The 15,545-nt window shown below is 36.8% G+C and overlaps 1 protein-coding gene across 1 annotated transcript; it reads left to right on the forward strand.

Moving 5' to 3' along the window:
* Positions 1 to 690: 690 nt before the first annotated feature.
* Positions 691 to 4,430, forward strand: LOC104221831 (L-ascorbate peroxidase 2, cytosolic). Its single transcript, XM_009772965.2, has 10 exons — positions 691 to 990; positions 1,800 to 1,928; positions 2,351 to 2,525; positions 2,619 to 2,684; positions 3,333 to 3,381; positions 3,512 to 3,597; positions 3,693 to 3,772; positions 3,886 to 3,988; positions 4,078 to 4,136; positions 4,235 to 4,430. Exons 2-10 carry the CDS (start codon positions 1,810 to 1,812, stop codon positions 4,248 to 4,250), a joined length of 753 nt encoding a protein of 250 aa, XP_009771267.1. The 5' UTR covers positions 691 to 990; positions 1,800 to 1,809; the 3' UTR covers positions 4,251 to 4,430.
* Positions 4,431 to 15,545: the final 11,115 nt, after the last annotated feature.

Here is a 15,545-nt window from a genome sequence, read left to right on the forward strand (position 1 = left end):
ATGAGATCTCATTTGAACAGGAAGAATATACACGCGCTTGATGTTTGCATCAAACCAATAGAAATATAATATGTGTTGCACATAGAGTTTCATCACCTAATCATGATCAATTAATGCAATTTTTATTTCATTAAATCACTAATCAAGATAAATTTAATCGATTTAGTATAAATACCGAGTGCAGATAAGTATTTATTCTTTTAAACCCTTTTTCTATCCTTCCAAATTGAAGTTTTACCATGCAATTTTTGTCCATTCTAAAAAAAAGTAGAATTTTAGTTACATAAAAGCTTAAATTTAAAAATTATTTTGTAACCTTAGTTTTACAATTTTAGATAGATAACAAATATTTTTCAATAGAAACTCTGAATATTTAGAAAATATTAAGTGAAGATGGAATCATGCACGTAAATGGACTTCAATTTTTGTGAGTATTTCATTTTTTTAGGTAATATACAACTGCTCAACGTAAGTTTATCAATAAAAAACAAAAATATATTTCTTAAAATATGGCAAAAAATACGAGCTCGCAAAAATAATAGTATCAATCTGAAACCAAAAAGACAATCTTTTCTTCTTCTTTTTTTATGGGCGTTATAGTCATTTCATAAATACTCAAAGTCCCCTTGATGTGATGCAGTCCACGTCCACGATACACAAAAATCCAACACACATAACAAAGAATCCTTCATCTGACTTTCCTCCAATTTTCAATTCACTCACCAACCATACAACGAATCCATAGATTACTTTACCCTTACAAAAAAACCAAAATCTCAACCGTTCAATTCATATCTCAATCTAAGCCGCCCGATCATCCTTAATCCTACGGTCCACATTCACCTACTAGAACATTCTCTTCCTTCAATTCAATTCAAAACCCTTTATATCCCCCATTTCCACTGATTGTGGTCTCCTCGTGCCATTTTCTCTTTATAGGGTTTAACGTTTTGCCTTTTCTCCTCGACTCGATTATATCAGTTTCTTTAGGTTCTTATATTTCATTTATCTTCAGATCTCTAATGCTACTGTATTTGAGTGTTTTTTTAATTATATTTATTTTATTCACTTTTTTTATTCTTCATTATATTTTTCAAGTTCTTTTATGGCCTTTAATGTTGTGAAATGTGTGTGTAGATTAATTTTAAATGAAACGTGTTTATATGTTTTAACTACGTTTTTATTTTGATCTGTAGACTATTTTTTTTAATTATGTGTTACTTACATACTCGGATCAATTGATGAAGTTGATCTGCAGCACAGCATTCTTTTAATTCTTATTATTTTATTTTATTTTATTTAAACTTTATGTCGACTAAAGTTTTCAAACTCTTTTTGGTTAAATGGTGTGAAAGATATGTGTATGTATGTTTTTTTGAAAATTAAAATTTGTATAGATTTTTAATCTAAAGTTCTTTGTGGTTTTAGTTTCTGGAACACATTTTTATGGATTATGTGCTCCTAATATTGGCGGATCCATGGTTTTAAAGACATTATATCAATTTTTTTTGTTCTTAGTTTTTTCAAAAATTGTATAGATTTTTTATTGCTAATGACGTGCATAAGTGTTTTAACTATGATTTAGTTTGACCAAAGGTTTTAACTAAGATATGTTTACACATTATATTTGTGTTTTGTTTATTCCAACTACAATGGTTTTTTTGACATATACATACGCCTTCTGGATCTAATCTAACAATAGATATGTATGGTAACTGTTGACGGCATACGATCTGTTAATACTTGTATGTGTATTGGATTCTGAAACCTGGATCTTATTGTGTTTGAATGTTGTGTAGAACAATTGCTATGGGTAAGTGCTATCCCACTGTAAGCGAGGAGTACCTCAAGGCTGTTGACAAATGTAAGAGGAAACTCAGAGGACTCATTGCTGAGAAGAATTGCGCTCCTCTTATGCTCCGTCTTGCGTATGTTCTCTTCAATTGATTTCTTGCTGCTAGTCCATATTTCATTTCCCCTTTTACTTTTTTGTAAATGCTTAAAAGAACAAAAGAAGCTATCAGATTACTCAATTAATAAAAGAAAAGGAATTTTTCCTCCATTGGGCACAGTGTTTAATATGCTAATTTGACATAAGTGTAGGAATATGACTTGAATAATGGCTGAATGGTTAGTTTGATGGTGAAAACATGAGATCAAATAGTTTAGTGAATTTTATTTTTCGGAATTTTGTATATTAAAGGGGGAATGGTTGTATACAGTTTGGAATAGTTGAAATAGGAAGTGTCCTGTAAATTGGGATGATGGATGTTTTTTTATCCTAGAAAAGTTTTCCTAGGAAAAAAGAATTTTTTTTTTGTGGCTCTCAAAATAATTTCTGTTGTCTCAGATGGCACTCTGCTGGTACCTATGATGTGTGCTCCAAAACTGGAGGTCCATTCGGTACCATGAGGTTCAAGGCTGAGCAAGGACATGGAGCAAACAATGGTATTGACATTGCTATCAGACTCTTGGAGCCCATCAAGGAGCAGTTTCCTATCCTCTCATATGGTGATTTCTATCAAGTATGTATTCTTGATTGTTAGTTTTGGTATTTTATGTATTTTATTTGCTAAATCAAAGTGCAGAAATGACTTGTTATTTATTTCTTTGTGTAGTTAGCTGGAGTTGTTGCTGTTGAAGTTACTGGAGGACCTGATGTTCCCTTTCACCCTGGTAGAGAGGTTAGTGAGGCTCTCTGCAGCCTTTAGCAATTTTATTTGACATGTGTAATGAATTGTACTTTATTCAACTTGAGGCCTTATCAGCAAGGACGTAATGACATTGGATAGTGAGAGCCTTTATCCAGATTTTACACTTTTGGCAAAAAATCTTTGCCAATATTCTTAGTGAAATATTGCCTTATTGATAATGGTTAGCCAAGACATTATGATATGCATATGCTTCACTAGTGACAAGGGTATGTCTAAAGAACTTCCTGCATTAAATTCTAGTTTGATGATTCCTACGCCCTTATCTTCCTTTTCCTGCTCAATTAAGAAATACTTGGTGTTACTTATATCCTCAAATGGGGCCATGTCCGTCGCTCTTAACTAAGGAATTCCAAGTCATATATATACCAACTAGATGCTAATTTATGTTTACTGACAATTGGTGGTCTCTGAGTCAGCTTGTGTGCACACATCAATGCTGATTTTTTGTTGGTTCTGTTGCTAAATTCCATATTGTTTGTATATTTTGTTGCCTCTTTTTATACTCCATGTTTTATGATTCAACATGTTTGTGGTGGTCTGTTTGCGACTTTATTGTGCCAATGTTAAAATTGTTTATTTTGGCGAGATCTGGACCTAACTAGATTTCTATCTTAACAGGACAAGACAGAGCCACCAGTTGAAGGTCGCTTGCCTGATGCCACCAAGGGTAAGTTCTTCCTTTGAGAATTGTCTCTACAGCTTTATACAGCACAATTTGACTGCGAAACAGATCGGAAAAGGAGCTTAAGATTTATTGTGATTTGCCTTCCTTGATATCATCTGTCAACCTAATGCAGGCTCTGACCACTTGAGAGATGTGTTTGTGAAGCAAATGGGTCTATCTGACAAGGATATTGTTGCACTCTCTGGTGGCCATACCTTGGTTTGTAGCCTGCTTTTATTCTGTTTAAACCTACTTGTCTTGAGCAGACAAGCTTCTGTTGTTAAGTACTTATTTCTTATTGCAATTTGCTCCAGGGAAGGTGCCACAAGGAACGTTCTGGTTTCGAGGGACCTTGGACTACCAATCCCCTCATCTTTGACAACTCATACTTTTCGTAAGACTACCGTCAAATATGTTTATTTTTTCAGTTCTCAATTTTGTGGAATACCGTGTTACTGCAAACTATCATCTGTCGATCTTGCTTATGGGACATAATTGCTATTGCAGGGAACTTTTGAGTGGGGAGAAAGAAGGGCTTTTGCAGTTGCCTTCAGACAAGGCTCTCCTTTCTGATCCTGCTTTCCGCCCCCTTGTTGAGAAATATGCTGCGGTCAGTATATATAAACTGTAAATTTCTTTCATTTAAAGTTGAAAACACCTGCTCCATGACTGATAGGAGCAACTCTTTGCTTATATTAGGATGAAGACGCCTTCTTTGCTGACTATGCTGAGGCTCACTTGAAGCTCTCTGAGTTGGGGTAAGCATATACTTAAATTGAATATTCATAGATAAATCTGCTTAGAAGATGTAGTCTTCTACACTGTATCTCACTTATCATTTGTTATTTAATGCCAGATTTGCTGAAGTTTAAGCTTGTGTTGGGAGGGCTGGCATGTGCTTGTTCATGTTTCACTTTTGAAGAGAACTTTTGGTGGAATTGTTGGTTTTAGTCTTCTTTTGCCTGCTTATACTAGGATTTGAATTTGGCGTCTGTTATTAGACGATGATGTTGTCACTCTCTTCCAGCTAAATAAGATAAAGACTTCTATTCCTTTTTTCTAGTTTATCCGTGTCTGAAAATGTTGCTGATCTTTCTTTTTTTGGTCGAAAGTTTCAAGCAATTGCCAAGGGAGATAAACCTAGCAAAAAATAGTCTAGAGATCAGAGAAATTTTTGTTGATGGGTAAGAACAAAAGAGCAAACCCATGTTTCCTGAAAATTGTATAATTTTATGAAACAAACAAACGCGTGCATAATTTTATATTTTGGTGGCCAGTCCAATGACCAAACAATGGGAAAGAGTTTTCCAGGCATAATATACCAACCTATTGTCTTTAATAATCCTAATGTCAATTTAAAATTTTGAAAATTAAACATAATAATGGGTTGCCATTTTGAATAAATGAATCATGCAAATTTAATAACTTTGTAATAAAAAGTTATTTTGGATTAAGAGCTTGCTGTTGTAGTTCTTGTCAGTACTACTTTCTAGAGTCCGCTGATTTCCAATTAATTTGAGGAAATTTTACCACCTATAGAATAGGTTAGTACCCTATTTATATTAAATAAATATCATTTTAAAATATTACATCCTATAAATACCTTTTATAGTTTATAGCAAAAAATCTAAATATAGTTCCATCCTACAATCTAAATATAGTTCCATCTTTAATAATCCTAATCTCAATTTAAAATTTTGAAAATTAAACATAATAATGGGTTGCCATTTTGAATAAATGAATCATGCAAATTTAATAACTTTGTAATAAAAAGTTATTTTGGATTAAGAGCTTGCTGTTGTAGTTCTTGTCAGTACTACTTTCTAGAGTCCGCTGATTTCCAATTAATTTGAGGAAATTTTACCACCTATAGAATAGGTCAGTACCCTATTTATATTAAATAAATACCATTTTAAAATATTACATCCTATAAATACCTTTTATAGTTTATAGCAAAAAATCTAAATATAGTTCCATCCTACAATTAAGGCACCATATATGCTACAAAATATTTTTCTCTCATTTTTTATATTCTCTCACCTAATTAGCGTATATCTCCTCTGACCAACTTTTCTCTCTCTTCTTCCATACACTTTACCCTCTTCTCCCACAAACCTACGTTTCATAAATCTTCTCCCACCCTAAATCTCTATTTCTCCGCCATTGTCACCTCTACTCTCTTCTCCCACATCGTTACTCAAATTCTTTGTCCTCTCTGTATTTTCACAGCATAATCAATCTTTATTATTATTTGGCATACAAAAACAGATCTATAAAACAACAAATTTCAGCAAGAAAAACGGAAGAAATATAGAGATAGAGAAAGTAGAGGAGAAAGAGATCTAACCGTCCATCTCAACGATAGGGTTTTCAACCTTGATTTTGTCGAAAGCCATGTTTACAGATGAAAGAGGTGAAACTGTATTCACATGTATTCAGCAACATTCATTTATATATTTTAGATGTATTAAAAAGTTGTGATTATTCTCTTGTATTCAGTTTTAATGAGTTGTAATTAACTATTTTATTCAGCAGTAGTTAGTTGTATTCAAGTGTTTTATACAACTGTATTCAGTTGTATTCAGTTGTAGTTTGTTATATTCAACTATTTTATTCAGCAGAAGTTAGTTGTATTTTGTTGCATTCAAGAGTTTTATTCAGCTGTATTCAATTGTATTTTATTGTATTCAATAGAAAAAAAGGAGAAGAGAATTGAGAAGTTCGATCAGATGTGTTGCTCTGGTTTTTCCTTCTTTTCACGTTTTTGAGTTGCTTTCTTTGAGCAAAATACAAATTAGTGTGTACTCGTTTTAGTTCTTTGAGTTAAATTAGGAGACTATCATGTGATTTGATTTTCTTCCGTTTTTAACAAGTTTAAGTTCCCAAAATTTGCGCAAAAAAGTTACTGTATTTCACTGAAATTTTGCTTGAATACAGTTAAGTACAGCTGAAATTTCGCTTGAATACAGTTAAATACAGATAACACTTAGCTGGATTTCCCGTTTTTACGCCTATTTTTTTTCTTGTATTAATGAATACAACCATTTAAATACATGAAATACATTGTATAAACACATAAAAGATATCTATAGAGCGTAATATAGCAAAAGGTATCTATAAATGGCTAATTAGGACTAAAAGATGGTGGTTTGTGAAAAATTCTCTTAATTTTATCACGCTGAATAGTCTAATGGCATGTTTCGTCATGTGTTTTAACTAGTAACTAGTAAAAACAGTAACTTTATAGACAAATAAAAAAAGTCAATAATCCAATTTCCGGTTTGCTGTTTCCACTTGTTTTTTTCTTTTCTTTTCAGTAAACGGTTCAAAGTGGTGTCAAGCTCTTGGCTTTAAATACGCTTGGTTGGTCAGCAAGCCATGCCTCTAATTAGGATTCCATACAATTTTTAATACTTGGATTTTTGAACTGGTTCATGATGAACTAAAAGTCTTTCTTTCAGAAACGAGCCTAAAATAGAAAAAGTACAACTTGGAAACCTTGAATTGTGTAGATAACTACCTACATAGTAAGTTGATGGCCTGCACAAGAATAGGCTCTGATGACTTAAGATAGGAATGGAATGAAATGAGCATGAATACATCATAATGATCCATTATTCCACTTCTACTAGTTTGATATCAAGACGTAGTTGATTGGTTGATTAGTTAAATTGTGTTAGCTAGTGTCAAAGGAGGTGTCCTAGACCACCAATAAAAATTGTTTGAAATGGTTAAGGAATAATTAATTGCGGGATTAAATTTGAGATGAGTTTATCTCATGTTTGATTGAGATAAAATCGCAGTATAACTAATTCCCGAATTAGTTATCCTGAAATTGTATTTTTTTATTCTTATAGAAGAGTAAGATAACTAGTCCCAAAATAAATAATCTCGAGACAGTTAATGCTAGGATAACTTATTTCCAATCAAACGACCTAAAGAGGTTGACTGGTCCCAAGAGAGCAATAACCTCATCGAGCACTAGCGTGCGTTGACGGTCCCAAGTCAGGATCTTCTTGCAAAATAAACATGACATTAGCTCACTGAAAAGCAATGTTCATGATAAATGACCAAAATAATTATAGAAGATAAGTAGTATATCGGAAAAAAGCAAAAACATGGCTTCTTTATGGTGGATGTTATCATCTTTGCTATTCTATCTGTTGCGGCCAAACGCACACACAAGTATACGCGGTCGTCAAGTAATAAAGTGACTAAAAGTCGGATATCGAACCCACGAGGACTTGTGATTAACTATTAACTAAATTCGACCATCCTAATTATCTAAGCAAGAATTAAAATTAGAAGTATTTGATTCTAAACTAATTAAAATAAATAAAAACAAATAATGAACTTTGAAAAGAGGAAGAGCAGATTTTTATGTTATCAATATTATGAAAACGATCTAGGGTTATGGGCTATCTAACAATCATATTGTATTCTTCAATTGAATTGACTAATTAATTTATCTAGTTTATTGGTAGACAGGGTTAATATTGCTCATAAGAATTTATCTAGTTCTTACTCGCCTATTCAAGCTAAACTAACGCCTGTATGTCTATGGAATTAGAACTAACAAGAACACATTTATAATTCCCGTAAATCAACCAAGCAAGGCAATTAGGTATAGTCTATCCTAATCGCGAATCCATTCTCCGATGCCCAGGTTCAAGAACTTGCTCTATTCAATCCTATGTGCGATCTAGAATTCCCACTTTCGAGTTCAACTCTAGATTCGCAGATAGTATTTAATTGGTGATCAAACAATTAAATAATTAAGCGCAAAATTGAATAAATAAACTAATATGATAAGTCAAGAAAGAAAAATCAATTTCCGAATAATAATAGTCATGAAAGAACCACAACCCTAGAACGTTAAGTTTAGTTCCACATAGACATGGTAGCAAAATAACAAATCATACAAATAAACATAAAAGACTAAGTTGATGGAAGAAAAGATGAAATCCGACCTCCACGACGGCTCTGTGCTCTCCCTTCGTCAAAAGTTCTATAAAAATTATGTTTAATGACTATTTATAAGTGTAGGAAAAAGCCTAGGTGAAATAACCAAAATCCAAAACTAAAAAGAGATAAAATTGCCTCGAACTCGGAAAGGCACGTCGCAGCCTATAATGCGAGGCAGAACCTCCACGTCGCTTTGCTGCTTCTTTTTTATTTCTCCAATTTGATTCTTGTAAGTGCTAGTTGCCTAACTTTTCATTCCAAGATTCATGCAACTCAAAACCAAAGACGTTGCCATTCCAGGTAATCAACCAAAGTTCTCATATTCTTTTTCGTTAATTTCTCCATTGCATAGCTTATTTCTGTTCGCCAATTTTTTTGTGCACTTTGCTCCAAATTTTATTTCATAGTACCTATATTATGCATTAACACCTAAATAAGTGTACAACTCCATACAACAGCAACCTAGTATAATCTCATTTAGTGGGGTCTGGGAAGGGTAGTGTGTACGCAAACCTTACCCCTATCCTAGGATAGAGAGGCTGTTTCCAAATGGACCCCCGACATCATTCCCTCCAAGAACTTCCCACCTTGCTCTTGGGGAGACTCAAACTCACAACCTCGTGGTTGGAAGTGGAGGTTGCTTACCATCAGAGCAACCCCTCATGTCAACTCCATAATTAAATTAAATTGGACATATTCACTATTAAATATAACTAAAGAGCAGTAAAAATACGAGTAAATTAATATCGAAACATATGAAAATATGCCCAACATCACTATCCACTTAAATCAAGTCTTTCTTTACCACCTTCTCCTCTTTGCCTAGTTTCCTTCTTCTTTTCCCCCTCTAGTTTCTAATCCTAGTCCTAATTCTTGTCTAAAATCCAACATAGAGCCATGACTTTGTTACCTACCAATAGGAGTGGCAAATGGGTTGGTTGGGTCGAATATGGTTCGGATCGAAAATGAATAATGAAAAAACAGATAAATTATTTGACCCATATTTAATACGAATAAAAAACGTGTTAACCGGTGGATAATATGTGTAACCATATTATCCATGACTTATTGAATATGATAATTTTTGGGAGAATTCCTAGTCTCCCAAACTTGATGAACCCCTATTTGAGACTTTACAAATACAACAACAACAACAACAATCCAATGGAATCTCACAAGCTACACTACTAGAAATTACAACTATGGCAACCGTTCGAAAACCGTTGCAATAGATACGCTAATCGTCCCTATGGGGCTATTGGGACGGATTTGGACACGTTCCGGGATTCAGCATTACAATAGATCTATTGGAACGGTTATTTGCAACGGTTTGAAAACCGTCTTTATAGATAGGGATATTGTAACGGTTTGGACTGCTACTATTGTTCTATCTATAGGAACGATTTTCTTTTCTGTTGGGACGGTTATAAACCGTCATGGTATAATAATACAACTGATTTTTTAAGTTTATTGCAACGTTTTTCATGATATATTACAATGGTTTTTGTGATATATGGGAACAGTTATCAAACACTATTGCAACAAATATTATAACATATTGAACGGTTATTAGGGGCTGCTCTTATTATTTGCTAGGTCTATTAGAATGGTTATATTCTCTATTGCAACAAATTATAATTTCTGATATTTATGGAAGCAAAAATGAGAAATATTTTCCTATTCTATGAAATTGTTTACACCATATCCAACTGTAACGACCCGACCTGTCGTTTTAAGAATTTACGCCCCGATCCCCTATTAACTGCTTTTTCCGTATTTTTTTTGCTATTTTGATTCGCCGGGATGTTTGGTTTTGAGTTTCGGAGTGTTTTGGGACATTTAGTCCCTAAATAAGAGCTTAAGCTTTAGAAATTGGACCGTAGTCTGAGCAGTGTGAAGACGGCCTCGGAATGGAATTCCATCTATTCCGTTAGCTCCGTTGGGTGATTTTGGGCTTAGGGGCGTGTTCGGATAGTGTTTTGGAGGTCCGTAGCTTATTTAGGCTTGAAATACCAAAAGTTAAATTTTTGAAGTTTCCGGTTCGATAGTGATATTATGATATCGTGGTCAGAATGGAATTCCGAAAGTTAGAGTAGCCCCGTAGTGTTGAATGTGACGTGCTTGCAAAATTTCAGGTCATTCGGACGAGGTTTGATAGACTTTTTGATCGAAAGCGTAATTTGAGAGTTTTTGGAGTTCTTAGGCTTAAATCCGATGTTAAATTGGTATTTTGATGTTGTTTTGAGCGTTCCAAAGGTTGGAACAAGTTTGAATGATGTTCTAGGATTGGTTGGCATGTTTGGTTGAGGTCCCGGGGGACTAGGGTGTGTTTCGAATGCTCAACGGACCATTTTTGGATTTGGAGAAGGATCATATTTTTGCTGGTATTTGTTGCAGACTTTTCTTCATCGCGATCGCGTGGAGAGGATCGCGATCGCGTGGAGAGGATCGCGATCGTGAAGGGTTAGATGAGGCAGATGGAAATTTTTCTCTTCGCGTGAAGAGGAACGCGAACGCGTAGTTATGGGCAATGCTGAATCGCGAATGCGTGGGCTAGGCCGCGTTTGCGTAGAAGAAATAAGGCGGCAGTGGAATTAAGTGTTTCTCTATGCGGTCGCGTGAAGCCAACCGCGATCGCGTGAAGCTAACCACGATCGCGTAGATCTGAGGGAGCTATAGCATCGCGTTCGCGTGCGGGGTTCTGTGTTCGCGTAGAGTTAATTTGGGGGCCAGTGATGTTGTTCTTCGCGATCGAGATTAAGAAAATACCTTGGCAGAATGTTTAAGTTCAAAATCGAGGGTTTAGCCATTTTTGTGAAAACTAGAGTTTGAGAACTCGGATTTGAGCAAGGTTTTGAGAGATTTTTAGAGTTATCAATTGGGTAACGATTCTTAACTCCTTTTTGCTTGTAACCCATTAATCTAAATATGAATTTATCATTTAATTTCGGAATTTGGATGAAAATTGGGGGAAAGTTCTTAGACTTAAATTTTGAGTTTTGATTAAGGATTTGACATTGGATTTGGATAATTTTGGTATGGTTAGACTCGTGAGAGTATGAGGATTCTGAAAATATAAATTTTACTCGATTCCGAGATGTGGGCTTGGAGGGCGTTTTGGTCATTTTTCCTAATTTCGCGTATTAGCTTAGAATTAATTAGTGGAATCAGTTACTTGAAGTGTTATTTACATTATTCCATTGATTCGAATTGATTTGGTCAATTTGGAGTTGAGTACTCATGGCAAGAACGTGGTTTCGGGTTGATTTTGAGCCGGTTCGAGGTAAGTGGCTTGCCTAACCTTGTGTGGGGGGAAACTCCCCTTAGGATTTGTTATTTGTTGATATTTGAAATGCCTTGTTCGTGAGGTGATGAGTGCGTACCTGTGCTAATTATTGAAAAATCTTATTTTCATTAAGTAATTTAAATTGTGTTTTTCCCTTCCTGCTTATACTACTTGAAATTAAGCCTGTTGTTAGCTTAGGAAAAGCATGTCTAATTTAACTAATTACTTTGTTTGACCAAAATGCCTTAGTGGTATTATGTGTAGCATGCTAGGTTAGAATTACCTGTTTTATTTTGGTGTGAAGTTAAATTTAATTGAGTATTCTTCGTTGCTGCTATATGTTTACTTTGGGACTACGAGACGGTATTCGGGGAGATCCCCTGCACGTATATTGGTTTGCACTAAGGTGCGGGATACCGAGAGATCCCCAACACATATATTGAGGATAATAAAAGATCCTTGGGATACCAAGAGATCCCCATCACAATATATTGAGGATTCCAAGAGTTCCTCGGGATACCAAGAGATCCCTAACATATATTGAGGATACTAAGAGATATTGAGAGATCCCCAGTTGTTACTTCTGTGATGAGCGGTATTCTTTTTGTGATCATTTTGCCTCTGTTATAGTTGTTATCATTCCTATTATCACGTATTACATCTTACTGTTAGCATTTAATTATATTGTCGTATCTTATACTGTTATATCTTGTTTTTCATTTAACCTCAGTAGGGCCCTGACCTTCCTCGTCACTACCCGACTGAGGTTAGGCTTAGCACTTACTGAGTACCGATGTGGTGTACTCATGCCCTCTCTGCGCATGTTTTTCATGTGCAGATCTAGGTACTTCGACCCAGTCCTATCACCCTTGAGGCGAGACGACTTTTCCAGAGACTTCGAGGTATATCTGCCGCGTCCGCAGACCGAGTAGTCCCTTTCTATTCTCTCTTTAAGTATTAGCCCTTCTATATTTTTTTCTTTTGCTAGACATTTTGGAGTTCGATACTTGTAGACATTCAAAAGCTTGTGATTTCATGAGATTCCAAGTTTTGGGAAATATTGTTTAGTTTTGAGAGTTTGTGTTGTATATGCCGAGTGGCATCTTAAATGCTTCATTATGTTATTTCTGTAGTTTATGGTTAATTATATTCTGTTATTACTGTTTTTCACAAATTATTAGGCTTACCTAGTCGTAGAGACTAGGTGCCGTCACGATAGTTTACGAAGGGTGAACTGGGGTCGTGACAAGTTAGTATTAGAGCTCTAGGTTCATAGGAGTCATGAATCACAAATCGGTTTATTAGAGTCTCGCGGATCGGCACAGAGACATGTGTATTTATCTGCGAAAGGCTATGTAACTGTTAGGAAAATTTAACTTTATTTGACTTCCTTATCGTGCGAGATTTTGATATCACTACTCTAAACTTCTATCTTCTATTCTTTCACAGATGGTGAGGACACGTGCTATCCAAGATGATCAGGCACCCGCGTCCCCTATTATAGCCGTCAGATGCCGGGGCTGGGGTAGAGGCCGAGGACGCGCACGCGGTGCAGCCAGAGCACCAGTGCGAGCTGCCATCGAGGAGCGACCAGCAGTCCCAGTCGGAGCCCAGGCACCTGATACGCCTACTTCTACTACTACTCCAGCACTTCAGGAGACTCTTGCACAGTTCATGAGCATGTACAACACTTTGGCTCAGGAAGTGTTGCTTCCCCTTACTGTAGCCACATCTCAGGGGAGGAGCACAAACTCCAGCCGCCCGCACTCCTGAGCAGCAAGTGCATGTTGATCAGGTCCTAGAGATTATTCTTGTACAACCTGCAGTTCCAGGTCAGCCCGAGGGTAGGGCAGCGGCTTCCGAGGATGAGCAGTTGAGGCTGGAGAGGTTCAATAAGTACAAGCCTCCGGTATTCAGTGGTCTAGTATCAGATGATGCTCTGGTATTTCTAGATGAGTGCTATTGTATTCTCCGTACCATGGGTATATCAGGATCGAGCGGGATTTCCTTCACTACCTTCCAGCTTCGAGGAGCTGCCTATGAGTGGTGGCGCACCTATGAGTTAGACAGTCCGGATGAGGCTGCTTCCCTGACTTGGACTCAGTTTTCTGATATGTTCCTGAGAGAGTATGTTCCTTAGAGCCTCAGGGACGCGTGGTGCGCAGAGTTTGAGCATTTGCACCAGGGTTCTATAATTGTCTCGGAGTATGTTATCCGTTATACTAGCTTGGCTAGACATGCCCCAGCCTTGGTTTTTACTGTTCGCAAGAGGGTTTGATGGTTTATTATGGGCTTATTCCCAACATCAGGTCTATCATGGCTCGTGAGTTAGAGATGGATAGTTCTTATCAGCAAGTGGTGAGCATTGCTAGGAGGATTGAGGGTATGCATGCTAGGGATAGAGATGAGAGAGAGGCCAAGAGGTGTCGAGAGTCAGGCCATTATTCTGGTGCCCCTGCCCCAACTGCAGGTTGTCATGGTAGGGGTTATATGAGTCATCATGTTCATTCAGCTCTTCCAGCAATCAGTGGTATTCCAACTCCTCCTAGGCCCCAAGAGCCTTATTATGCACCGCTAGTATCTAGTGCGCCTCCTGCGCGGGGTGCTTTTAGAGGTCAGTTCAGTAGACCTGGCCCGAGCCAGTCACAACCGCCGCATCCTCCGAGGGCTTGCTTTTAGTGTGGTGACACACGCCACGTGGTGAGGGATAGCCCTAGACTTGGGAGGAGTGCACCTCCGCAAACTTCTCAGCCACAACATGCCCAGCAGAGTTCTCAGGCTATGGTTACAGCTCCAGTTGCTACCCCACCTACTCAGACAGCTAGAGGTGGAGGTCGGGGAGGTAGAGGTCTCCCTAGAGGGGAAGGCCAGGCCAGATACTATGCCCTTCCTGCCCGTACCGAGGCTGTTACCTCCGATTCTGTCATCACAGGTATTGTACTAGTTTATCACAGAGATGCATCGGTTCTATTTGATCTAGACTCCACTTATTCTTATGTGTCTTCTTATTTTGCTCTGCATTTGGGTGTACCTTTGGATTCTTTGAGTTCCCCTGTTTATATTTCTATTCCTGTGGGAGATTATCTTGTTGTGGATTGCGTTTATCGCTCGTGTTTGATTGCTCTTAGTGAACCAGAGCCGATTTATTGTTGCTTAGCATGGTGGATTGTGATATTATCTTGGGCATGGACTGGTGTCGCCCCATTATGCTATTCTTGATTGTCACGCCAAAACCGTGACACTAGCTGTGCCAGGTGCACCGCATGTTGAGTGGAGGGGTGCTTTACATCACACTCCTAGTAGAGTTATTTCTTTCCTCAAGACTCAGTGTATGGTTGAGAAGGGGTGTGACGCGTATCTAGATTATGTGAGAGATGTCAGTATTGATACCCCTTCAGTTGATTCAGTCCCAGTAGTACGGGATTTTTCTGATGTGTTTCCAGCAGACCTTCCGGGCATGCCGCCCGATAGAGATATTGATTTTGAAATTGATTTGTTGCCAGGCACTTAACCCATTTCTATTCCTTCGTATCGTATGGCCCCTTTTGAGTTGAAGAATCAATTACAGGAATTGCTTGATAAGGGTTTATTCGGCCCAATGTATCACCTTGGGGTGCTCCTGTCTTGTTTGTGAAGAAAAAGGATGGTTCCATGCGTATGTGTATTGATTATCGATGTAAGCACGTGATTTTTGCTTCACGAAAGTTACTCCAAAAGGAAAAGAAAATCAAAAAATATATGTCTTGTCATTGAGTGATTTGTATTTAATGTTAAAATGTGTGTTAGTTGTTATAGGTGTTAACCAATATGTGCGTAATTTTGTTTTAATTTAATTTTTAATTTTTATAATTTATTTAGGAATTTTATTTTAATTTTTTGTTAATCAAAAAAAGGGGGAAAAGGTAGGGAAAATCTG

The sequence above is a fragment of the Nicotiana sylvestris genome, chromosome 2 (assembly GCF_000393655.2).
Source record: "Nicotiana sylvestris chromosome 2, ASM39365v2, whole genome shotgun sequence".
NCBI lineage: Eukaryota > Viridiplantae > Streptophyta > Magnoliopsida > Solanales > Solanaceae > Nicotiana > Nicotiana sylvestris.